At 49.7% G+C, this 25,302-nt stretch overlaps 9 protein-coding genes across 9 annotated transcripts; 4 read left to right on the forward strand and 5 right to left on the reverse strand.

The window, feature by feature from the left end:
- Positions 1-10: 10 nt before the first annotated feature.
- VFPPC_15545 (hypothetical protein) lies at positions 11-286 on the forward strand (the record flags this gene model as incomplete). Its single annotated transcript, XM_018293298.1, has 1 exon — positions 11-286. One exon carries the CDS (start codon positions 11-13, stop codon positions 284-286), a length of 276 nt encoding a protein of 91 aa, XP_018146690.1.
- A 1,395-nt stretch (positions 287-1,681) lies between these two features.
- On the reverse strand, positions 1,682-2,011 carry VFPPC_17584 (hypothetical protein; the record flags this gene model as incomplete). The annotated part of the gene is made up of 1 exon (XM_022429280.1): positions 1,682-2,011. One exon carries the CDS (start codon positions 2,009-2,011, stop codon positions 1,682-1,684), a length of 330 nt encoding a protein of 109 aa, XP_022285693.1.
- Positions 2,012-3,651: 1,640 nt separating this feature from the next.
- VFPPC_02669 (DNA topoisomerase III) lies at positions 3,652-6,160 on the reverse strand (the record flags this gene model as incomplete). The annotated part of the gene is made up of 7 exons (XM_022428289.1): positions 3,652-3,801; positions 3,888-3,917; positions 3,970-5,291; positions 5,360-5,529; positions 5,587-5,765; positions 5,829-6,026; positions 6,080-6,160. The coding sequence occupies 7 exons, from the start codon at positions 6,158-6,160 to the stop codon at positions 3,652-3,654; spliced, it is 2,130 nt and encodes a 709-aa protein (XP_022284562.1).
- A 637-nt stretch (positions 6,161-6,797) lies between these two features.
- On the forward strand, positions 6,798-8,067 carry VFPPC_13312 (hypothetical protein; the record flags this gene model as incomplete). Its single annotated transcript, XM_018291089.1, has 4 exons — positions 6,798-7,172; positions 7,239-7,303; positions 7,369-7,595; positions 7,649-8,067. The coding sequence occupies 4 exons, from the start codon at positions 6,798-6,800 to the stop codon at positions 8,065-8,067; spliced, it is 1,086 nt and encodes a 361-aa protein (XP_018146692.1).
- A 300-nt stretch (positions 8,068-8,367) lies between these two features.
- VFPPC_02670 (4-nitrophenylphosphatase) lies at positions 8,368-9,486 on the reverse strand (the record flags this gene model as incomplete). Its single annotated transcript, XM_018282281.1, has 4 exons — positions 8,368-9,128; positions 9,178-9,246; positions 9,305-9,326; positions 9,379-9,486. The coding sequence occupies 4 exons, from the start codon at positions 9,484-9,486 to the stop codon at positions 8,368-8,370; spliced, it is 960 nt and encodes a 319-aa protein (XP_018146693.1).
- Positions 9,487-10,900: 1,414 nt separating this feature from the next.
- VFPPC_02671 (hypothetical protein) lies at positions 10,901-11,635 on the reverse strand (the record flags this gene model as incomplete). The annotated part of the gene is made up of 4 exons (XM_018282282.2): positions 10,901-11,085; positions 11,139-11,436; positions 11,493-11,526; positions 11,589-11,635. The coding sequence occupies 4 exons, from the start codon at positions 11,633-11,635 to the stop codon at positions 10,901-10,903; spliced, it is 564 nt and encodes a 187-aa protein (XP_018146694.2).
- A 347-nt stretch (positions 11,636-11,982) lies between these two features.
- Positions 11,983-14,461, forward strand: VFPPC_02672 (Ku family DNA helicase; the record flags this gene model as incomplete). The annotated part of the gene is made up of 7 exons (XM_018282283.1): positions 11,983-12,470; positions 12,520-12,580; positions 12,633-13,145; positions 13,196-13,587; positions 13,639-13,850; positions 13,915-14,378; positions 14,444-14,461. 7 exons carry the CDS (start codon positions 11,983-11,985, stop codon positions 14,459-14,461), a joined length of 2,148 nt encoding a protein of 715 aa, XP_018146695.1.
- A 2,931-nt stretch (positions 14,462-17,392) lies between these two features.
- On the reverse strand, positions 17,393-17,949 carry VFPPC_17583 (hypothetical protein; the record flags this gene model as incomplete). The annotated part of the gene is made up of 2 exons (XM_022429279.1): positions 17,393-17,761; positions 17,839-17,949. The coding sequence occupies 2 exons, from the start codon at positions 17,947-17,949 to the stop codon at positions 17,393-17,395; spliced, it is 480 nt and encodes a 159-aa protein (XP_022285694.1).
- Positions 17,950-18,802: 853 nt separating this feature from the next.
- Positions 18,803-19,216, forward strand: VFPPC_17582 (hypothetical protein; the record flags this gene model as incomplete). Its single annotated transcript, XM_022429278.1, has 1 exon — positions 18,803-19,216. One exon carries the CDS (start codon positions 18,803-18,805, stop codon positions 19,214-19,216), a length of 414 nt encoding a protein of 137 aa, XP_022285695.1.
- Positions 19,217-25,302: the final 6,086 nt, after the last annotated feature.

The raw sequence follows: 25,302 nt of genomic DNA on the forward strand, positions 1-25,302 counted from the left end.
AAGAAAGAAAATGGAAGCTGGAAGCCGGAAGCCGTCGTGGAGGTTGAGTCACCACAGAAGCAACAGCAGCCAAAGTGCATGCAGTCGGGCCGCGCAGGCAGGAGCGACGCCGGAAGGAAGGAAGGTGCGCAATGCAGACAGAGAGCCAAAGCCAAAGCCAGACAGGCAAGGGTCAACTGGTACGTACCTGACGTATGAAAGCCGTTTGAGCACGGGAACGAACGGCTTATGTGCTGTCTTCTGGCAGGACAAAGCAATAGGGGCTATGCTGGCAGAGCTGGCGTGATCACCTTGGACTGTGACAGTGGACTCTCGATATAAATCGTGTAGTCGGTATTTGGTCTTTGTTGTTGCTTTGGAGAGGAAGAAGGGGAGGGAAGGGAGACGCGATGCGAAGGATGGATGGATGGGCAGAAGTAATGAATGGAATCGACTGGCATGGCATGGCATTGCATGGCAGGCAGGCAGGCCGAACCAGGCTCAGGTTGTTCTTGACGTGACTTGACTTGATTTGACTTGGCCATCAAATGGTAACAGAGACAGAGCGCGCAAGCAGGCACAAGCGCAAATGGCACACGCCTCTTGCGCATTTGCGCTCTTCCCCCTTCATTCGCACTCTGGTCTGGCAGCAATACGGAGTACCCAATACCTTTGCATTACCAAGGCGACAATGGCCGCACCAGACAAGAGCGACGCGCAAAGGTACCGGACGGAGGAAAGGAGTACAGGTGGCCGAGTACCGAGTACCTCGCCAGTTCTCGTGTCTGTCACAGGCATTGCAGCACCGCCCAAGTACCGACTTACCCCAGACCAAGGTACTGGAACAACTTCCGTACACCAGGAATACAACAGACGAGTACGCAGGAGGTACCCCAGGCTGCTGTTTCCTTCCGCTGACACCAGACATGAATGAGCATGGATGGGGGCTGTCGCGACAGAACGGAACGCCAGTCAACGCTTGGATTGTTGCGTCCACACCCTCTTGTCTCGTCGGTCGGGATGGCCGTCCAGTGCGACAGCCGTTGGCTACTGTTGCTGCCCTCCTTCCTTCATGCCCTCTGCTGCCTTTGGCGAGTGTCGCGACAACGAGATGGATGGGGCGTGCATGAGCACTCAGAAGAGAGGCGTGTTAATATCAACACTTCAGAGCCCATTCCGGAACCGTCAGCCATGGTGACGCAGCTTATTGGACACGACGTGCAATCCAAGCATCTTGTGACATGCGCCCGATAAGCCCAACTGGCTCAAAGTCGCATTTTTTGGTCCTTTTCCCATCTCACGGCCATGCCAACATGCGTCTTCACCACCCATCCCACCCGTATTGTATGTGTATCGCCCCCCAACCAAGTGTGCAGATATTGCTATCTTACAGTCGGATGTGTCACGGGCTTTTGCCTGAAGATTATCTCAAGTTCGTACGCAGTACATGAGCGAGTTCCGTATCTGTCCCGTCGTTCCGACTTGTCTGGTATCAACGCACGATCCGTTTCGCAGCCACACGCAGATGTACGTACATGCAAGAACGGAGGTACCACACACCACTGACTTCCAGAGTTGTTCATCACAAATGCTTCCATTCGTCCCACTTGTTCACTTCCGGTCTCTCACGGCACCATATAATTTATCCCTCTTCTGTAAAGATGAACGCATCATGACAAGCCCTTTTCCCTTTTCCAGTTGCTCATCGCCGCACTGCGACAAATGGCTTGGTCAAACAAGATGCTCGTGGGCGGGGTTGTCGGCGCATTTCGGCCATGGATTGCACAACGTGCTCTTGGAAACCAAGACTGTTGACTGTGATATTTCTTTGGGCCACTTGATGTGGCTGTTTTGCTTGGTGCCCGCTCCGACTACTGCAGGCACTTACATGCAGCATTTGGTCGAATTTGACTCTTGGTGTCTCCATTGTAGTTTCCATTAGCTCCGGTCTGGGGGTGGATGTGACCAAGTGTTGGTGCTTCAGCTTGTCCACATTTGCCCGTTGGTTCATGTTATTTGATGGCCGTGGCATGCACAACACAGCCTTCTGCTGACTGCTAAAGTGATCTTCCAGTGAGACTAGCTGACTTATCCGCGTGTGTGAGTAGACTTTGCAGGACGGAGTACTTTCTCCATATTCTCAGTGGTCGGGTTGTCACTGATGATGCAGTACTGTACTGTACGGAGGACTAGTTTCACAACATCAACTTCGCTTCCGTTTCATTGCTTGTTCGGTAATTTCCATTTTGTGCGCTTACAAGCCCTCCCTTCCCCGCGCTGGTCGCTGAAGCTGCCGGGATCTTTCATATCCTGTATTAAGTGGAGGTGCCGCGGTTCAAAGATCCATTCTCTAGTGGGAAACACGCGCCTGGTCGGCTCCGTTTTGGGGCGCTATTAATATCAAGAATCCGGACGCGTACTTATACCAATAGAGACGTCATCGAAGATCCAGGAACAAGGCAACATCGGAAACTGTGCTGAAAGCAAGGCATGGATCAAAACGCATGGGCCATCGTCCAACCCGTGTTTGGTTTGAGAGGTAAAGTTTCCAGGGCCTTCCACGCACTACCTTCACACCTTTGTAGTTGCTCGTTAATTTCGTAGTTGCGGCCCCTATCGAATCTATTGTAGGGATAGTACCAGGGTGCATTTCGCCAAACTTGTGATAGGGGTAAGGAGAAGCTCAGCTCCAAGATTGCTTTAATGTCCACCATGACTCGCGTTAAAACAGTGACTGAAAATTGGGTTTGGGCCTTTTCGAGATACCAAATCTCATGTCCGACTCTTTTGGGGATGTCTAGTAAATTCGGTATGTTCTTCTTGTGTGATAGGATCAGGCACAAGTTCGGCGGGTCAAAAGATGACACACGCAATGCAGAGGGACTCCACTCTGGCCTATGGGTGCTTTAACTGCAGAAGTGGTGATGTCGTTGTGCGCCAATAAGTTGCAACCGGCCGTTTTGTCGCTGCCAAACAGTTGATAGTTGTCCTTGTTGGTCTGCTGCCTTGCGCGATTACCGAGCAGCTAAACTCCAAATTAATCAATGCTGATCTAACAGCCGCCATAATCCGTCACACGCATCTGTTATTCCAGAAAGGTAAGATGAGTCTTGGTCTCGACATGATTGTATATGTCGCGACTTAATATCTAGCTTCCCTTGCAGCGTATTCTCAACATCGGTGATGGCTCCGCAAGAGCCCTGCCCTTAGAGTTTGCGTGAGGGTTGGAGCGATGGATTGAATCATACGGTAGCAACGTAAATCCCACACAATCAATGTAAAAAGGAATTTGTCGTTGTGTGAGAGCAACGATACTCCAAGCCATCCGCTTGGATCCAGTCACGTTGGCCACAGCACAGATCCTGATTGGGGCGGAGAGTGACACATTCGCCCAAAATGGCAGCCAACCTCCTCTTGCTGAATAATTTGTTCCTCGCGAACCATTGTGACGCAGGCCAGTCACGTTTCTGAATCGTTACATGCACCACGTCTCTTGCAGCTTCCCCTCTCGTACAGTCCCGTGATGAATTGCTACAGTATGAGCGGGGTCTGTATTCAAACGGATGGACATGACAAACAGAATGCTCTTGTCAAAACTGACGGGGCCTGTGTGTCGGCAACCAGGCAGCTGAGTTGCGTGCGGATTGGTGATGCTGAATGCGAAAATGTTTTTCAAGCGTTGCCGAGGCCATTGTCAGACTGAGCCCAATCCAGGCTTGGGTAGAGGTCCAAGCATTTTCGTCTTCGGTTGCGTGGGTTGCCTGTATCTATTTGGCGCACCTCGGGATCGGTAGTAGGATCACAGCATGACTGATCCAGAGCCTGTTTGGAGCACTGCCTCTCAGTGGGGTGACCTAGAGCCTATATCGAAACCTGTCGCTATGGCTTAGGAGAATGTCTCAGCTCACTGGCTGAGCAAACACGAATTCGCGACAAGCCTATACTTTTCGTCAGTTTCATACCATTTCTCAACCTTCGAGTTATACCTACGGCACGAAGAACATCTAGCTTCTCTTGCGTCTGCATAAAGACTTGCCGGTATTGGGTTATGCTTTCACGGAGGACGACCGCTCTTGTTGTTCGACCTTCGCAAATTGCCTTCATCTTGAGCTCCATTTCCTTGCGCAGAAACGGTTTACCAAGACTGGTTTCGAAATTCATCCGGTCGTACCCTAAGATCAGGGCGACTCCCAGCTGTGTTGGGACAAAGACACGGATACCACCTCTTCTGCCATTAGATAATGTTGAATTCCCACGGCCCCTTCCTCCACGTCCCCTGCCTCTTCCTCTACCACCTCTGGACGACGACAATATCTCATCTTGCGTGCCATCAGCGTCGTCTCCTGCTGTTGCACCGCTTCGTTCAATAGTAGCAACGTACTCTCTATCTTGGATTTTCTGAATGTGCTCTGCCATTGTTGCATCTGTCCCTATCCCGTTGGCGTCCATTAATGCAATCAGATCAGCCTCTGTGAGATAGTTAGGTGGTGAGGTCTTGCCCTCGGTCATCATTGCTTCTGTAGGCTGGAATGTTTCGCCTTTGGTGAATTTGGGTAGTTCGATCGTGTTTTCCCACTTGTCGTATATGAAAACATCAAGATAGTTTCTCTCGAGCACAATAACACCGTGCGCGCTGAAGTTCTCATCTGCATATTGCAGATCAACGTCGGTAGCCATGCCGACGGCATCTTCAGAGCAACACGCCAGAAATCGTCGGACAACATATTCGTATAGACGGCTTTCGTCGAAGTTTAGGACGCTAGGTGCCGCATAGGTGATGGGATGGATTGGTGGATGTGCCTTGTCGTCATGCTTGCCTTCTCGTGGCTGTTTAAACGCTCCATTGACCAAGCCTTGAGCAAATTGGCCCCATCGTTGGTCTGGAGTCTGCTTCTGGACCAGCGCCTTCAAATTCATGCCTTTGTCAAATCGATCAGTCTCAGTGCGAGGATAAGATATGAACCCCTTGTTGTATAAGTTTTCCGCAATCGACATAGCTTGTTGACCGCTTATCCGAAGTAGGCGAGTAGCAGCTTTCTGGAGCTCGACCGTCGTCAGTGGCAAAGGCTTGTATTTCCGTGTCGGCTTTTCTTGTACGTTGGCCACTTTTGCTGTTTTTGCCGCGAGGCATCTTTCGTAAAGAAGAATGGTTGTCATGCGATCAAAAAGTCTATTCCTAGCCCAACTGAAGTTCACTTTCTTGCCGTCCCGATTGTGCATGACTTTGATACTCCAGAATGGTTCTGGAACGAAATTCTTGACACGAAAATATCGATCAACCACGAAACCCAATGTGGGAAACTGGCAAGATCCTGAAGCTGTCTGTTAGATGCGATTGTGTCTCAAAAGCAGTGGCTTCGATTATTGGCTTCTTCCTCACCGTAGCTCAGCGTTAGATTTTCCATTGGACCACCAAGCGGCCGCAGGCTATTCGTCATGAATCGTGTAAACGCATAACCGATGCGCAGGTCAAGTTCAATTCTTGTAGAAACGGCATCGACTTGCCTCCCGTCCAGATCAATCAATCTTCTGGCTGCAGAGAGGACATGGCTATTAAGTAGTTCGTCAGCGGACTTGCCACACCGGAGTCCAGTTTGCTACACTCACGCTCGTTCAACATTGCTAAACTTGGCTCGCTTGACTTGTATATCGGCATTACCTTTGCGAGCAGCGTCCACAATTTCCTGCCCGATATGTTCGCCTTCACGATCGCAATCCGTCCATATCACCAAAAGACGGGCGTACTTGGCTTGGTCTGCTAGGTTTTTGGCTATAGTCTTCTTATCCTGATATTCCATTCAGTCAGAAATAGACGCAATGTCAGTCATTAATACCGGGTTATACATTACATCGTAAACATTGGTAACTATAGGAGCGTTGAACAAAGTCTCTGGCGGAGGATAGCTCCAATTCTTGTACTCGTTGGTAAACTCGACAGCGGTAAGGTGACCAGTGACGCAGGTCATTGTGACGGAACATGACCCCCAAGGTTGGCCAAAGTCGAAATCAAACGAGTAGTTCTTGATGTATTGATTCCTTGTATTGTGCTATTGGTATCTTGTTAGGAAAGCTCCGCAAAGAAAAGATGAATGGTGCTCACGGTTTGCATGCTTCCACCAGACAAGTGGCCGGCAACAGCCTTGGAAATTGAAGGCTTTTCAGCCACACAAAGAACCCTCATGGTTTCACAGGCACTTGTGACGTGAAATCCAAGTGTGCTGACAGTTTATGCTTCAAAATGCTACTAGTCAGTGCGAAATATCGAGACTGTGTCACCACGACTTTTCACGCGACGCGTTTTCCGAAAAGTTTGAAGCAGTACGCACAGGCTTTAACCCATCGATGAAAAGCATTATGTATGGAAGAAAATGGAAATGAAGTCTGAATATGTTCTGCACACCGCCCAGGACGAGGTTCCTATGATGGCCAATGCCATGGAATGGTGTTCACGTTGGTTTACAGACGGAGGAATCAGTGTCTAAATTTATTCGTCGTCTTCAAGCGCCCCACCATAGAGAGAGCTTGAGGCCAGGGAACATGCTTCAGGGCACTATACGCTGCCTTCAAGCCTTGATAGTGGAGGAGGCCACTGAGGGACGGCCACTTCAGGCCCGTTTTGATGGATGCATCTCTTGGTCAGCGCATCTCGCCCACTGTAACACAGAAACCCATCACCAAGCCCCCCGATGTGCATAACCTCCCCTCATTCTCCAACATCGAAGGTCATCGGTCCAACGCGTCGTCCATTTCAATGACGCTACGTATCATCGCGCCAACTTTCCTCTCCCAAACCCTCAACCGTACAATTTTCTGACACCATGGCCGCCAAATTGGCAGCTCTTCCAGTCCTCAAGTCCATTGAGGACTGCAGTGATTTTTCCAAGACAGTCGAGCCCTTCATTGACCAGTTCTATGCACTACCTGACCAACTTGTCGCCAGCATCGGCAGCATCGAGGCCCTGCAGCGCCTTTATGTCGAGACAAACCCACTGATCACTGGGTTTGCGGCGTCAATCGTCCTGGCAGGCGTGTTCCTGATCGTTTCTGAGGTGAACAGGAATTATTCCCAGGTTGATCGCATGTGGAGCATCTTGCCCAACTTGTATATCGTTCACCTTGCCGCTTGGGCGCGGTTGGCTGGGCTGCCTCATGACAGAATCGACTTGGTTGCTGCCTTTAGCACTATTTGGAGCGTAAGATGAACAATCTCATCCATAGCTCGAATATGGTCACCCATACTAACACGATTCCCATTAAAGATTCGACTGACCTACAACTATTGGCGCCGTGGCGGGTATAATGTTGGATCTGAGGACTACCGATGGTACGTACCCCAATAACAAGGCCCTGTTCCGTACATCTACAAATCAAATTCTGATATAAAGATAGGGAAATCGTCAAGTCCAAGGTCCCTGGATTTGTCTTCTTCATCTTCAACGTCACCTTCATCTCTCTAATCCAGAGCGTCTTGCTGTTCTGCTTCTCCTGTATCCCAGCCTACGCAATCCTGCTTTCCTCGCGGTTTGAACAAAACATCAGGGCCGCGGATTTCGCCTACTTCGCCGTCGAGATTCTTCTGGTGCTGAGTGAATGGATCAGCGACGGCCAGCAGTGGAGTATGTTTACGGCTATGTTTGCCTTTGAACAACAGCAACTAACCTCATGCTAGGGTACCAAAACGCCAAGCACCAGTACAACAAAGACGCCAAACTACCCAAGGGCTGGAGCCAGGCCGACCTGGACAGGGGCTTCGTGACGTCTGGTTTGTGGGGATACAGCCGTCACCCCAACTTCTTTGCTGAGCAAACAATTTGGTTCGTGTTGTATCAGTGGAGCTGTTATGCCACCAACTCGCTGTACAGCTGGGCGTTTGCCGGCTCTGGTAGCCTGATCCTCCTCTTCCAGGGCTCTACTTGGCTTACGGAGGCCATCTCTGCTGGAAAGTACCCTGAGTACACTGAATATCAGAGACAGGTCGGCATGTTCATCCCCATGTCTCCATGGGCGTACCGCGCTCCGTCGTACAAGCCAAAGGTCATTAGAACTAGCGAGTTGGCCAAGCGTCAGGAACAGAAGAAGCAAAAGTAGGCTGTCGGATGCTTGAAGGTTGACTGCTATTGGCACGACGAATGGTTATAATGTCTATTGTCTACAAGAGTATGATACCCCAGGAAAGTGCTTCAGTAATAAGTCCTATTTCTAGGCGACTCAGCGTCTCGGGAGACTTTTTGGGTCGGGAAGTGCCATCTAATAATAGTTTACAATATCTGGCTACATGTTTGCACAGCCAGGCGGAAGGTTATAAAGTTAATATAGTATGTGATAGATTGATGCTCGCATCTATAAGCAGTTTTGGCTCTAAAACGTCTATAAAGTCTAATTCTATATCTAAGCTACGACCGCAAGATCACTCAACTTGTCAGCATAGTAAGCAGGGACAGCCACTGCATCCTCTCTATCCCAATCCTCCTTCTTATGCACACCGGTGAGAACATGCAGCGTCCCGCCCAATTTTCCCTCAATGCCAAACTTGATATCCGTATTCAAACGATCTCCAATCATGCAAGTCTTGGACCGATCCAGCTGGAACTTACCCTCGACCGCATCCATCATAGCCTGACTGGGCTTCCCCAACTCCAAGGGCTTCTTTCCACTCGCATACTCCAACGGAATCATGCAGGAGCCCGCGCCCATAAAGAAACTATGATGCATGGGAAGCGTGGAATCAGTGTTTGTTGCGAGAAAAATCGCCCCACGTTGCAAGTAGTGCAGCGCAGTAGAAAGCTTCAGGTAGTTGATATGGAAGTCCAGCCCGCATAGCACAACTCCAACTTCTGGATCAAGCGATGTTCCCTCAGCAAGGGCTTTGAAGTCGTCGGGTGTGATGTCCCTCCGGAAATTGGGGTCAGTGCCGCCGATGCAGGGGATACCTTCGGCAGCGAGTTCCTTTTCTACGCCTGCTTCGCCAATGGCAAAGACTTTGTTCTTCCCTGAGGGTAATTTGAGGATGTGTGAAATGTAGACTGCTGCGGAGTAGGAAGAGCCGAAAACGTCTTCCTTTTCGCAGGGGATGTGGAGGTTAGATAGTTTCTGGAGGTAGTCTTCGCGAGATTTTGTGGAATTATTGGTCACAAAGACGGTTCGTTTGCCTGGGTGGTGTAAGTTGCATTCTGGAGTTATTTGAGGGTGAGAACCAACCTCGGGCTTTGAGCATCATGATTGTCTCGGGCACGCCGTCGAATACATGGTCGCCAGACCAGAGGACTCCTTGAAATGTGCATGTTAGTTGCGAAAGTTAGTCCTAGCGGTAGCTGTGCAAACGCACCATCGCAGTCGAACAGAAACGTCTACAGAATTGTAAGTCATTTGTCAAGATAGCGGGGTGTGGAAATGACGCACATCAAACTTGTCAATGAACTCATTGATCGAGGCCTTATCGCCAGTGAGGTATTTCGGTGACGAGGCCATGTCTATGGGCCGTTGAGGAATATTCCTCTCACCGGTCATATGGGGATGAGGAAGAGCGACTTGGAATCTGACTCGACGCCGATGTCGTTTGAAGAAAGTTGAGGTTTCATTGCTTAGTAAGTCGTCAGCAGCGACCCTTTTGGGAGGATGGAGGCCTGTTGAGTAGATGTTTTTGGATAATAGTTGCAAGTTGTATTTATTTTTCTAAACAAAATATTTCATTTGAATCATCTAGTTTAGAATGCAGCCTATTGCTTCGTAATATTTTGCATCACCTCCAGCAACATTGCCAGCCTAGTTGAGACTTCAAATATCGGCGCCAGTTCCTGCAGTAGTACCGAGTAAGCTTCCGAGGGCAGCATTTGCAACCGAACGAATGGTAATTAACCCGAGCTGTAAGCTGGACAGACTTTGGTGCAAGACAAACTCGGAAAGTCTAGCCGACTAGGCCATTTTTAATCCATCATTTTCCCCGAGCGTATGTGTACGGAGTATTTGCAATCAGCATGTATTCACACCAGTGAGTTGTTCGCTCATACTGTAGATAAGGAAGCACACTAAATAAAGACAATGGTGGAGACAATCACGAAGTTCAAGTTTTACGCTTGTGGACTTGAGTCAGTCTATCCGGCTCTTGAACAAAGGCTGTGACAATTTTTCCGTTTCTTTAAATACCTTGGATCTCGCCGGGAATAAGCTGAACAACACTTGATGCTGTAATACATATTCGGAATATCTCCTACACCAATTTGTGCATTTTGGAATCGCTTGTTCCTCGACTTCTCATACCCGGCGTTTTCGCAAACATAAAGCCAGCATTGCTCTTTGCTTCACAACTACACGGCCACAAATTCGGTCAGAATTTGAAAGCACAAATCACAAACCCGATATCCGAATTTCAACAACTTATTCCAATAGAAGCGACCGCCTAAGACAAAATGTCTTCCTCAAACTCCTCAACAACCACAAACAGCCCAGTCGCGGCCTCGACCAAGACATTCCCTTCGCAGTCAGTTCCCGCCAGCACGGTCAATGGACAATTTGACATCGACATCGATGAAGCCCTCGCGAGAAAGCCGACCCGCTGGTCAATACTTGGCCAGCGCGAAGCAAACAGTCGCCGAGAGGCTGGCAAAGCACCAGCTCCAAAAGTTTCTCCAAAAGACGAACTAGAGCAAGCGAAACAGGAGTGGTCGAAATGGGTAATGAATTGAAGAGGCTGGGAGGAAGTGGGAGTCAGGTCACGGCGCATTTGCATAGCATCGATACAGCGAACTTGTTAGTACATTTGAATCATGGAAAGGACCCCATGGGTGGTATTGAGTGGGATCATTGTGCGAGAGGAGAATCCAGGATGAATCATTAATAAATTTAGACTTTGATGGTGTCAATGAGGTACAAGAGCTAGACATTTAGCCGCTGCTAGCAAGATACAGCTTTGCGGCCGAGTTATTCAAACCTTATCCACAATGTACTGCAGGCGAGAGCCCAGAGTGAAGCCATAAGTTACGGCTGAGATAAAAGTAGCCAAGTTCAGGAGCGACGAAATGCCGTGGAGCATGCCAAATTTCTTGCTCAAGGCACGCATCTCTTCAGAATGAGGGCCGGGTTCGTACCACTCCTTTCCATCCCGCTTGGCTGTCCAGCAAGTTAGCTCGTTGAGTTCCTCAGGGTATTGTTACAAGACGTACCTTGGCCGCGACGATCTTTCATTGTCTTGCTTGTTGCAGGAAGCAAAACCAGCAGGTTAACCAGTCCTGTTACAAACATGGTTGCAATTGGTGCCAGCGAATGCCATCGGCTAGACGCGTCCAGAAGCCCGGATAGTCCGGATGAGACGCCAATAAGAGTATTTCCAGGGAAGGTAAGTGCCAGGATAGCTGGAAGAATAGTCTGGAGACCGAAGTAAATAGGGAAAAGCTTGGTCTGGACGGCTGAGAAGACAGGTCGCTCAACCGTCTTAAACATCACAGGTCCATTGATGAACGACTTGGTAACATGTTAGCGACTCATATGGAAACTTTTCTCAAATACCGATGACTTACATGGAAGAATGAGGTCCCCAGCAGCGTCCCATAGCTGATGGCCAAGCTGTTAGCTGAAGCTGCAGGTAAGCAGAGCGTCATGAGTAAGAAACCTACGAGAGGATGTGATATGGCGCTGGGGATAAAAATGTCGATGCAGCCATTTTCGCGAATATTCTGATGAACGACAATCGAATACCAGAAAATATTGATATTTCTTTCGATATTTCACTAGATGCGGAGATCCAAGGTAAATGAGATCATTCGATGTCGCAGGCAATCCAGGCACGGTCACGTGGCTTCGCGACAAACCGCGTAACGGATTGCCGTCAACTTGGCCTCACATGGGGCGCTGTCTGCCTGGAGCTGGGCTGGGGATTCACCAGCAAAGTGGGCCAGCTGTGAACGTTTCTCTTATAAACAGTTGCTCTCCGAGCTCTCCACACTTCCATGGCCATTCCAATTCGTATTTTTGTATGAATAATTCGTCAATCTATTCAATTGGCCCAATATGGCGGACAAGGAAGCAACCGTGTTCATCCTGGATCTCGGCGCCTCAATGGCCAAGAAGCACTCTGGCCGAAAGGAATCAGACCTGGACTGGAGCATGCGATATGTGTGGGACAAGATTACTGATATTGTTGCAGCAAACCGAAAGACTCTATGCGTCGGTGTTGTCGGATTGAGAACAGATGAGACCGACAATAAGCTGCAGGGGGACGATGGGTACGAGAACATCTCCGTGATACAACCGCTGAGCCAGATTACCATGTCGGGCTTGAGGGCGCTTCAAACATCGGTGAAACCAAATCGAACCATGTCAGGCGATGCCATTTCGGCCATTGTGGTTGCGGTTGATATGATTGATACCTTCACGAAGAAACTCAAGTGGATACGGAAAATTGTGCTGGTTACAGATGGCCAAGGCGAACTGGATGGAGACGACGTTGGGGATATTGCTAAGAAGATGAACGATTCAAACATTCAGCTGACTGTCTTGTAAGTTGTGAAGGATTCGAGCCGTTTGAATGTCTGGCTAATGTCACAGGGGTGTGGATTTTGATTCACCCGACTACGGCTTTAAGGAGGAGGATAAAGCGGTTACAAAGGTATAGCGACATCTCTCAACCTCGTGTTTCCGTATTATTTACGCAGCAGCAGGCAGAAAACGAGAAGGTCTTAAAGAATTTAACTGAGCAATGCAACGATGGAATTTTTGCTACCATGGCCGAAGCTATAGACGAACTGGACACACCCCGAGTCAAATCAGTCAAGCCATACAAGACATACGATGGCTCACTCACTCTCGGAGATCCTGCAAAGCTTCCTTCGGCAATGAATATCAATGTAGAACGATATTTCAAGACCCATCTAGCCCGACCGCTCGGTGCGAGCACCGTCGTGGTCAAATCTGACCAGGCAACACAGTCAACCCAAACCTTGGATTACGATCCTATGGATGGCCTTGAATTTTCAGCGGTGAAACAAGCCAGAACATACAAAGTCAATGACCCTGATGCACCTGGCGGCAAGCGTGATGTTGAGTTTGAGTCACTTGCCAAGGGGTATGAGTACGGACGGACGGCCGTGCATATCAGCGAGTCGGAATACAACATTACGAAGTTGGAAACCGAGAAGAGCTTTTCCATCGTGGGATTTGTCCCATGGACAAAAGTAAGAGCATCTGTAGTTTTCTCATTGCAATATGACGCTAATGGCGCTAGTACGAACCGTTTCTCAACATGGGAGAAGTTTGCGTCACCCATGCCAGGAAAAATGATACCAAATCAGAGCTGGCACTCTCATCGCTGATATGGGCACTTCTTGAGCTTGAGTCGTATGCTGTTGCGCGCATAGTTACCAAGGACGGAAAGGATCCATTGCTGGTCCTTTTGGCTCCTCAGATTGAACCCGGATTAGAATGTCTCTATGACATTCCCTTACCATTTGCTGAAGATGTGCGAACTTACCAGTTTCCACCTTTGGACAAGGTTATTACGGTTAGCGGCCAGACCTTGACCAAACACCGGCTATTGCCCTCAGACGAGCTCGCCGAAGCAATGAGCGACTACGTCGATGCCATGGATCTTTCCACGTACGGCCAGGATGACGAGGGGTGAGTCTCATGCATAACGATAGATCAATGGGTAGACACTAACTTGACAAGCAACGCGGCCGAATATGCACCAATTGACGAGACTTATAACCCAGCCATTCACAGAGTAAACAATGCCGTCAAGATGCGAGCAGCCCACCCCGACAAACCAGTCCCTGAAACACCAGCCAGTTTGCTGAGATTTTCGTCACCGCCAGAAGATCTCATTGAGAATGTTCAGTCCAGAATAGATAGTCTGGTTGAGCTAGCCGAGGTGAAGAAAGGTAGGCAGACTTCAAACCTCAGGAACTTCAAGAGGCAATCAGTTTGCTAACAAAAGCCATGTAGTACCACCGAAGGCAAAGGGCCGACGAAATCGCGAAACAGTCAAACCCATATCAGGCCTCGACGTGGATGCCCTGCTTGGGGAAGATAAGAAGCGTACGATTTCGGAAGACAACCCGGTGCCTGATTTCAAGCGAGCACTGAGCACTGCAGACGAAATGGACCAAATCGAAGATGCGACCAAACAAATGGGCACGATTGTGAGGACTCTGATAACGGACAGCTTTGGGGACAGCAAATATCCACGGGCTACAGAGTGTCTTGGTGTGATGAGAGAGGAGCTGATAAACATGGAAGAGCCTGAACTATTCAATACGTTTGTTCGGGATCTGAAGAAGAGTTTGCTCTCGGGCGCTCTTGGCGGCGATAGGAGAGATTACTGGTTCAAAATCAGGTGGTCTAGATTGGGACTGATTGACCAGAACCAGTCTGAAGTATCAAAAGTGACGCATGACGAAGCAGAAGAGGTGAGTAGGCGAAAGCACGAACTGCACTCTAACGTTGTTTGAACTCATGCTGACTTGAGGTACAGTTCTACAAGTCTCGGTGAATTGGAGGGGGAATATCACTGTACATGATTGCTTGGCAAATTTATGGCCGTTTGATTGCATGTATTTAAAGGCAAGCTGGAAACATGGCTTAGAGTAATATCAAACGTAGCTTCGAAATGTTGTCGCCCTGAGGTGACTTTGTTTGTTTCGTGCACCTGCCCCAGCCGACAGCTGCCTAAAAGTGACAACATTACACCTTGTTCAATCTCTTCGCCACTCTTTCATTACACAAGGCCATTTTTCACCCAACACGCCAGCTGATCATCTGTGCCTCCAGACCTCGCGACGACGAAACGAATATAATGTCAGACGAATACTTGGCCGCCCAGCTGGGCAAGCTTCAAGCCATTCTAGGCAAAAAAGTCACCCTAGACCCGTCCGTGAGAAGCGACACAAGGATGTCCTCTGACAGTGTCGAGAATCATGTCCCCAGCTGGGAAGAAGAGCATCTTGGTTCAAAAATTGGCCACACATTCGAAGACTCTGCCAGCTACGAGATCAAAAAGACCGAATTCATGGCGGGCCAGCTCACTGCATCAAGTTCCTACAAGGACATTGACTCAGCTACTCTGAGGTTGGGAGAACCCGTTGATGAAGAATTTGCCCTTTGTCCTTGGGACGCAGTCGTTCACTACCCGGCGCGGTTCATCGGGAAGACGAACAAGCCAAGGGTGCGTTCATCATGTACCAACAGGGGCAGTCATGCTGACAGATATACAGGCCCAACCATTCTTTGACAAACTCCTAGAGGGTAAAACATGGGACTTGTAGGTCTCCCGGCTCCTCTGTTCTCCAGTTACTAACAAGATAGCTTTTATCTTCACGATCCAACGGAACCAGAGCAAAGGCCATGTCTTCTCGTCCCGACCATCCAGTTCGTCAGGTTCCTCGAGGGGATAAACAAGGCTCTATCGACAGAACTCGTCATTCCCAAGGGACACAACAAGCGCCTCTTTAATCTGTTCTTCGGCGTAGGAGGAACGCCGCGACCCCGATATCTAAAGCGGTGTCGGGACCAGAAGAGACTTGTCATAGACGAATGGCCGTCCGCAAACGACGACGATGTTCGAACTTTCACAGACGCTGCAGACGTTCACAGAGACTTATGGCTATCGGAGTGGGAGAAGACCAAGCAACATAGCTACCCAGACAAGAAGGGTAGCTCAGACCGCGCCGAAAGAAGGAGAGCAGCCCGAATGCAAACGCTCTCGCAAACACAACTATATCTCGGCCTCCAGGGTGCTCGAGATCCAGCGGAGAAGCCCGTCGTCTTTATTTGCATCGACATTGAAGCACTTGAAGAAGGTTCCAAAGATGTTTCTGAAATCGGAATCGCAGTTCTGGATACGCAGCACTTGGAAGACGTCGAGCCCGGTACAGGAGGAGAGAATTGGTTCCAGTTCATCGAAGCGCACCACTTGAGGGTAAAGGAGTATGCTGGACTGGTCAACTATCGATTTGTGCAGGGCTGTCCTGATAATTTCAACTTTGGGTATGCACCAATTCAGAACTACTGAGCCATAGGCCGCTATTGTATACTGACAAAGAACAGAACAAGCATTTTTCCTCATAAGAATGAGCTCGTCGAGACACTGACAAAGGTACTTTCCAAGTATGACAACCGTGACGTGGTACTAGTCGGCCACAACATTCAATCCGATATCCAGTACCTCTCGGACATTGGATACCAAACACACCAAATACCCGGTCTGGTAGGCGATATTGACACACAAGCCATCTACTGCGCATGGAAGGACAAGACACAATCTCGGGGTCTTTGGCACATACTCTCAGACCTGGACATCAAATACACGCATTTGCATAATGGCGGAAACGACGCCGTATACACTCTCCAAGCCATGCTCGGCATAGCCGTAAAAGCACTCGACACCAGTCAAGATTCTGAATCACCCGCAGTATCAACAACTCCACAGTAGTGTCTTATTTGTTACAAGTTCATATCGTACATATGAGGAGAGTATGGGCAGGTTAGGCCCCTGGCTATATAGCTTTTATCCTTTGTACACAAACCCTCAGCTAGCTAAATTCAACCATGCAACGCCATCGCTATGTGTAGTGTACACGATGCCCATCAGCGAAGTCGCACGTTACGATCCTCACCGACCAGCACCCATTATAACCGCCATCGACAGACGACACATCAAGTCTGCTTATCTAACAGCTCCTTCGCCTCGTTAACCTTTGTAGCCAAGTACGGACTGCCCCCTCGATCAGGATGGTTCAGCAGCATAATCGTCCGGTGCGCCTTGCGGACCTTGTCCTTGGTGATGCTTCGCTCACTGCCCATCGTTAGCACTACGGGTCACGGGGGTATCAAGACGAACTTACTTGAGGGACAGGATAAGCGAAGCCTCCTTCTTGGTCATTTTGGGCTCGAAGCCGCCCTTGTAGAAGGCTTTGCCCATGGCTCCGACACCGCCTCGGGAGCGGCGCCATGCGACGAGACCGGCTCGGCCCTGAGATTGTTAGTTTTTCTGCTCCTTTTTCGGGTGCGCGTTGGGTTGGTATGTGGACGTACGAGGAATGCAGCGACGGCTGCGCCGGCACCGATAGCGAAGACTGAGCTCATTTTTGGGGAGTGTTGAGGCGTTGCGGGTGATGAGTGTGGTGATGGAGTTGAGGAAGTTTTGCGGTCGGACGGGATCGGGCGGAGGGGGTTGTTCCGTTCCGAAGGGTAGTTGGCTCCAAGGTAACTATCTTTCAGCGAACTTGAATGGAATCAGCATGGGTTCTTGTATTTATTTATTTTGTTTTTCTTAAAAAAACTACTTTATTCGAATTATGTCTATGAAAAGCGAATATTAAAGGATATCATTAGTTCGTCCCAGTCTTCCAGTTGCCCCCGTCATCCATGCATAAATCCCGGTCTCATGCTGAATCCGGCACCGCGGCGATGCCTTCAAATATATTCACCTAACCTCCTTCTCCCGTCCGTGATGAACCCTTTCCGGCATCTTCAACCCCTTATCAACCGCCTCCTTAACCTTCCTCTCCAATTCCTCAGCCCTACTCTTCCCCTCCTCCTCATCACGCCTCTCCCGCTCGTCGCCCGCCCAATTCCCTGCGCCACCTCGCCCACCCATCGCATTGTGCGGGTGCTTCTTCAGACTCGACGTCATAGCCGCTGCAACCTCCTTTGATATGCGATTCTTGTCCTCTGCGTCGGGAAGTTGAGATGCCTCCATGTAGTTTCCTGCCCCGCCGCGACCAGCGCGAATTGGTTGTCCTGCTGTGGAGTCTACTGCAGTGACGACGCCGGGGTCTTGACGTTCCAGATCCTGTGATTGTTAGATTAATTGAACATATGATGCATTTACTAATTATATTGTTGCTGAGGGATGCACTCGTGTCCTACCTTGTCTGCGGCGGCGGCAGCAGCAGCCGCTTTGTCGTCCTTTACATTGTAGAAGTTGCCTGCGCCGCCGCGACCGACTTTGCGAAAGACATCTTGGTCGTTGCCGGTCATGCTTGGCGGTGGATGTGGAAAGGAAAGGTAGAAAGGGCTGGAGATGTTGGATGGAAATGTTGAAATGGATTGGCGTGCTAGTTGATTCATGGAGTTGTTGATGGGTGTTCCTGAAACGGCACTTGAGCATTTCATGGGTCTGGGTCCGGGTCCAGTTGACGTCAGGCGGGTAGTGACGCACTACTTGCCTGTGGCGAGATGCTGGGTCTTGATGTTTGGAGCAGAGGTCGAGATAGCTAGTATTAGCGATATGTAGTTTTCCTTAATTTCTATCATGTTTTAGGTGTGGAAGCACTGGTCATTGTGATTTACTTGTAGTACGCTTGGTCAGCATTGATGGTATTCAACTACCTACCTACTTAAGTGCTTATGTAGGTAAGGTTTGGCCATGCCGAGAAAAGTGTAGTCGCACCACATTTATTTATCATATAAGACTAATCCGAATCGTTGTAACCTCTCCTTTTTATTCCCATAGAGATGTCACGGCATGGTTTCTTATCGAGTCAAACTGCAAGGAAACATTGTGTTAGGTGAAAATGGTTTAGTGCACTTCAATCATTGGCAAGAGTGACCTTGTGTAAACTGTCAGAAGTGATGAAGTTTGACCAGTGCCGAGTGGCGCATCTCGACTCTGGCATACATATGTAACGACAAATGGCCTATCTAAATACGCTGCCATCTTCCAGGGTTCCATACTTCTCACCCATTGATATGCAAAGTGATGTGACGCGCTTCATACATGTTCATGCAAACCAGCACTCGGGCTCAGTATCAGTATTGTGATCTACACGCCTCAACTTATGCGCAAGAAAACACCAGACTATCAAGGCACTCAGAATAGACATAGCCGAACATGTCAATTCTACAGAGACAAAAGCAATTAAGCCTAGGAAGAAAAGTTTTCAACATCCCATCAACCCTCACCTCCGATGCCACCCTCTCGGCCGATACACACCACCACCAACACGCCATCACCATCGCCATAACCATCACCATCAGCAAAAACAACCAAAGAAGGGTAAGGGTAAAGCCCTCAACAAAAAGACGCCCATTGTACCACCTACGCCCGCATCACATCAGGCCACCCACAAGGCCACAGCAACCATTGACACCAACCCGGCCGGCCCCATGCGTGCCCCGTTCCCGTCCCCCAAAACTTACAAGCCAATATAACTCAAATCCAAGGTCCATATGGGATCGAGATTCAGCAAAAAACCGGGCTCAGGTGTCTTGTTTTGTGGACTCGGCTCCACAAGTCCGGCGTTGAAACAAGGGAAGAAAAGTCGCTCCAGCCAAGGACCAAGACATGCGAATAAGCCGTATTGATACGAAGGGAGTGGCGAAAAAAATGAACAAAAAAAATTAGGTTCAATATTCGTGTGATCAAAGGACGGAAATCAGGGATTGGGACTGGGGTGTAAGGCTATGCACGACAGAAAACGGCATTTGCTTGAAACGGGCTTGAAAACAGGGAAGCTGGAAAAAAAAAAAAAGTTGCTGACATTAGTGGCATAGGGCGTTTTCTGAAAGGAGTTGTGATCCTCGCTGTGGTGTCGATTCGGTTTGGTTCCAGGGCTGGGGGACGGGGATGGGGAACATCATTGTCAAGGAGTTGTCAGGAACGTGTTTTTAGGTTCGGGATTGGCAACGGATGAGAGTATCTATTTTGCAGTTGGAGGCAGGGTTGGATAGGATATACTTGTAGGTGATTTACTGTACTGTAAATGATGCACTATTAAGACTACAAAAGGAAAAGACTGGAATACTTCGTGCTACTCTCACCTTGACAATTTTATGCTAAGCAAAAGGCATGGCTCCCCTTTCATTTAGATTCTTTGCCGGAAGGAATGCACAACCCTCAAACAGGTTCATGGCGGACAGCTTCCATTGCAAGCAGTCGCAGCATAAATCTTCAACCGTCCTCGCATGAACCCATTCAATGGATGTTATTCTGGTGCCCAATGGGAACAAATGGCCAACAAGCCGTGGAGGAGGTGGAAACAAGAGGCGCAAAGCTTGAACATGCGCTTTGTTTCGAACAAAGGCCATGGAAGGACATGAAACTTGGACTGGACTCACTGGAGGGACCGTGGCCACACGGCCGTTGCAGTAGGAGCCAAGGTGTAAGATGCCAACCAACATTGAACTGGATATCCAGTTCCTGCTGCACAGTGATTACTATGTTCCATTTCTTTGTAGTTTGTAGTTCAAGCAACACTTGAACCAAGTCACAATGTTGATGCCCCAAGTCCGTCTGAATTTATCACATCCAGCTCACATAGTACACCCGCAACGAACAAACCCAACCACTGTCCATCACCTCCAATCCCCCATATCCCAGGCAACCAACATTGAAGCTCCATCAATTGATGTCCCCAAATAAAAACGGACCATCCCAATGCCCAAATTCATGCCCCAATGCAAATGCCTCCTCGTCCCTCGTCCCCCTCCCTCGCACCAAAACACCCGCACAACTCATCAACCAGACTCGACCAATCCCGCCCTCGACCTGCACCAGCCCAAAAGGGACGCAACATGGCCAGCAGACCCAGCCACAATAGCTTCTTTACTCCATACACCCACACCGACACCCACCCCCCGCCAAGGGCAGATGACACATCCGTCTAGATGCATATCGCCTCGCTATATGCATATTCGGATGTTCTGGGGCGTGAGCTCATGGTGACGAGTATGGCGCAAGAGATTTGTTTACAGGCGAATATGTTACGAAATGCAGAGGTTTCTTTACTGGAGAACAAAGTTGGTTCTTCTAGTTAAATTACACGTGTTTTGTGGCGAATTGCCTTCCTGAGTGATGTGCAAAGCTTGTTATTGTTGGGGATTCGTGATGTTCATGTGTCGTCTATTCTTGGGATGGAACTAGAACCAGGCGGCTGACCTGTGCTCGGTCACGTCTCCGCTCCTCTGAGAAAAGGTTCGAGGGACAACCAAAAAAAAAAAAAAGTTCTTGGAGGGAGCGATCTCCTGTCGGACAGTTCCGCTGCTTATTGCCGGCATTGTATTGCCTCATTGTCTTTTCCAACTCGTAAGAGCAGTTTTCTCGGATTCAATGTCCTGAATGCTGGGAAGCTCAATATCAATTGCACAAACATATCAGGGAGACCATCTGACCTCGAGCTGTGCTGGCTTCCCCTCATTATCTTCCCCAGACATGGGCCAACAATGAACATGGAAGCTTCAATGTCAATGTACCTGCCTCCAGGAACACAGCACAGGGGTCCGCCCGCGCCGTAGCTGCAATTACAGTCCTGCCTCGGCTTGCTATTCGATGGGTTTTCTGCATGAGTACAGTGTTGCGTCTGGTTTCAAGGTTGGTGTCCTCGGTCTGGTCGCATTGGCTGTGCCTCCCGTCCATTACATGTATTGTTCAACATAGCCGGTCAATCAATTGCTACAGGCGCTGCTGGTCCCGTGAGCCCTTCTCCCCAGGTTTCGGGCCTCCCGTTGTCCTATTTTCGAAGCACACATCCGCATCCGTATCCATTCTTTCAAAAAGCATTCAACAACTTGATGGAAAATAAACCCCCATGTCGAGTTCCCCATGCATTATGGGCCGAGAAACGAAAACTCCCCAAGTCCAGTCGCAAAGGTAACAAACACCCCCCCTTACCTGCCATATTGTGGCCCCAAACCCCCGCGACTCCGTACATATACCCCGCCTTCCAACCCCTCACAGCAGCCCAGCCATCGCATGCTAGCTGCACCATCGAGAAATGACCCCCCAGCACCAACATCTCAAATCAACAAGCATCAAAGAACAACTAGCATCTCAATCTTACAAGACTTGAACCGCGTCGAGTAAAGATATTCGTTAAATTGCCTATTCAGTTCATGCTTGAAAATGTCATACGCTGTGATCACGGAGCACGCTCCGGCTTGTTATGGCCAATCTAGCCATATTACGGTTCATGCTGGACGTGGATCTCTGGCGGAGAGCCGACGTGAGATCCACTGCCTAAGGACAGTACAGCAATTAGCCTGCTCAGCCGTGCCCACTTGGCTGGCTGTTTACCCAGGTCAGGTTCTTATCGCCTGGCAGTCCAAATGAGGGCTTGGGATATCTTCAGCGATTAGGGTTGGGGCTGACTTGATATGACTTGATTTGATAGCTGCTAGTCCCGGCCAGAAACCAAACCGGAGCATAAAAAAAGCACGTACCAATGCGTCTTTGACTCTTGGATGACAGTTACGGTCAGGATCCTCCGGTGATACGAAAACGCGGCTTCTCCAATAAAGAAACTTGGACGAATTAAAAGACATGGGCTTGTGCCGTGCCATGTTTGTGGTGCTCCTCCAGACCAAACAAGTTTATGCATGCCATGCCATAGAAAGCCACGGGTTCAGGGTCAGGAACAACAGAGGACATATCTGCTCAAGTGGCTGCTTGATATTTCCCCGCGTCTGTCCAAAATGGATTGCAGCTGCACCAGACACACCAAGTCGAGTGTGTGGTGTCCCCAAACGGGCGGCGCTCCAAGTGTCCGCTCCCGTGCCACCACCCCAAACAAGTCGACAGGATGGATGGGATACAACCTTGTTGGTGTCGATTTGCCATTGTACAGTGACGGATAGGGTCCAGAGCAGTTGTGCATTTTCCATTGGTGTAGACGTTCATGTCAGCAAGCAGGGACGCGGGATGTTCTTCTTTGTTGTGAAACTTGCTACCCAGCTTCTCCAACAAGGAAAGTTGATATTCATTTCCTATATCCAACCGTCGTCCACTAGCTCACCGAGTCATTATGAATACCACAGTCTCCAGCATCGGCGTTATCCATACCACAGGTCGTCGAGGAATGAAGGTCATTTCTTCAAGAAAACCACAGAGTAGATGTCGTCAAGTACTGTAGAAGGCACACTTATGCTTGGTCAGGTACCTAGGATATCCTGCTAAGTGCTCATAAGTGGCAAAAACACAGACATCACCCAGCACAAGCCAGATTTGTATCCCCGCAGGACAGGCAGTAGTCACCTTGAGAGACAGACGCGTTCTCTAGCAACTTGATATCTGCATGTTTCTCTAAAACATGACCTGGCCTGCTAACATATGTGTCAGCGCAGTCGCAGTACACTTTGTCAAGAAAGTGGCTTTATGTTCAAACGCTGTGCCTGTCCAGAGCTACCAGTGTCATCTGCCCAGACTTTCGGGTAGACCTGACATGATCAACCACCCCTCTCCGTAACAAACAGGGCGGGTTTCGATACTTTTCTTTGTATGCGCTCCGAGGCTCTGGCTTCTGTACCTGGAGCTAGACATGGCATGCTGGGTCACGTTCTCGGTCTGTAGCGTCGCAACTTTGGCGCCTGTCATGTGAGCCACATGTGAAGTGGTACGTACCTGAACAGGTAGACCAAGACAGGAAAAAAAAAAAAGTTCAGTGCAGCGTTGCTTGAATCCTCTTTGCCAATTGTGCCTGTTTGTGCCACCGGTTGCTTCGGGCTGATCACTTGGGTTCGGCACTGAATTGGATTGAATTGATGGTGTTACTGACAAATTCGAATCACGATGACTGTGCGGCCGGCTCGGGTTGACAGTCAACATTGAATGTTGACTGGGCAAGTGCAGTTGACGTCAATTCTATACCAAGCAGGCACGACTGGAGATGTCTCCTTGCCCATGGCCAGGTTCAGAGGAGCACTCCGTTCTAGAGTTCTGGGCACCTGGCTGGTATTACTACAAAACAAGACATTCGACGCACCAGATCTGACCTCTGTGTGTGCTCAGCACTGCAGCATGCAGGCATATCAACAAAGACAAGTCTGGTGTGCTGAACTTCTGGTAGTGCATTGCAAGTCGTTGCTCACTAGATGTACGGAGCACTGAAGTCAATGGCTAACCACATGCACCAAACAGGGGCGATGCCACTCTGTCCTCTGCAGGCATCTAGTCCCGGTACTCGCTCACAAACCCCCCAGAACAAGACCACCAGACTTCAGACTTGACATTTCGAAAGGTACACAGTGAATCAGGACAGGGTGCTCCACGGCCAAAATATTGAGTTCACTATGTGCCAACACTACCTCCAACACGATGGCTTCAACCTGGCTGGCCTGAATGGAACAAACTGGCAACTGGCCGTGTGAACTTCACCCCCTTCTTGTTGGATGCCACTGCCAGGCGGCCTGGCCACTTTCTCAGGCTCAACCAGACCGGTCGGCTCAGTGTCGCTCGCCTCACACCCTCCCAAATCAAAAACGGCTCCGCCCTGTCCTAGCCCCTTCCTCGTCTTTCAGTCCTCATTCGCTCAAGGTCTCACGACGCGCCTCTTCCCACACTCTTCCCACTGCTCCCCTTCACCACACTCATCACTCACTCTCGTTGTCGGGCTCAGTCAGGCCTTGTCTTGTCCAGACCTGGGACTTGTGGGCTTGAGGATCCATCCATCAGCATCCCTCCACCCCCCATGTCCTCGTTGCCTCGTCCAAGTCCATGCTTCGTCCACTCTTCTCGACAGACCTGATGATCAGCCAGGGTGGTTCAGCGCCAATAATTCGAAGCCTCTACCCCCACCCCGACCCGTCGCAGAAGCGTCGGCGGCCCCAGCGTTTGGAAGATACTGGAATACTTTCGGACTCAGCACAGAGCTGTGCGGATGGATGTCGTGGACAGCGCCTGTCCACCACCATCCGTCGTCGATGGCCACCACGTTGACAGGATTGAATCCACCCCGCGGAGTGTTGGTGTAGCAGTCACGGGAGCCTGTTGATACCAACACATCTGGATGGATGGACGGGAGGCATGGGGACAGTTGCAGCCTGACACTGTGCTGTACGCTGAATACTGGAACCTTCACGTTGAACCAAAACTGAAGCAAAAACGGATCATGGACTTCTAGCAGAGTCAGATTGTATTGGCACTAAATGACCATTTGGCATCCACATGTTCCGTATTAATAGCACAGCACAACACTTGACCAAGCACCAGCCCCAACAACGGCGAACGGTCGCCACTCTCGACTCCATTGCGATCCCGATAATCGCAAGAGCTGAGGCGCCGTCGATTCACATACGCAAACTCCAGACCCGAAGCGGTTACACGCGCACCCCCCCCTCTGCTGCCTCACTCAGACACACACTCACACACAACACGCACACACACACGCCCCCATGGCTTGCCTGCGAGCCTGTCCCAAAATATTATTTCTCGTCCGCTCTGCATTCGCAGGTCCTTGTCACTCTCTGCTACATCCCAACAATCCCCAACGTTACGAACCATCACTCCCAGAACCTGTATATTGAAGCAGTGCTCTTCCAAGGAGATTGAATACCTCGCGGCATTCCCGAATCCTGTGACGGTCCGGCGTCTGTCGTCTCGCATCTCCGAGCTACCCAAGT

The sequence above is a fragment of the Pochonia chlamydosporia genome, chromosome 2, assembly GCF_001653235.2.
Source record: "Pochonia chlamydosporia 170 chromosome 2, whole genome shotgun sequence".
Classification (NCBI taxonomy): Eukaryota; Fungi; Ascomycota; class Sordariomycetes; order Hypocreales; family Clavicipitaceae; genus Pochonia; species Pochonia chlamydosporia.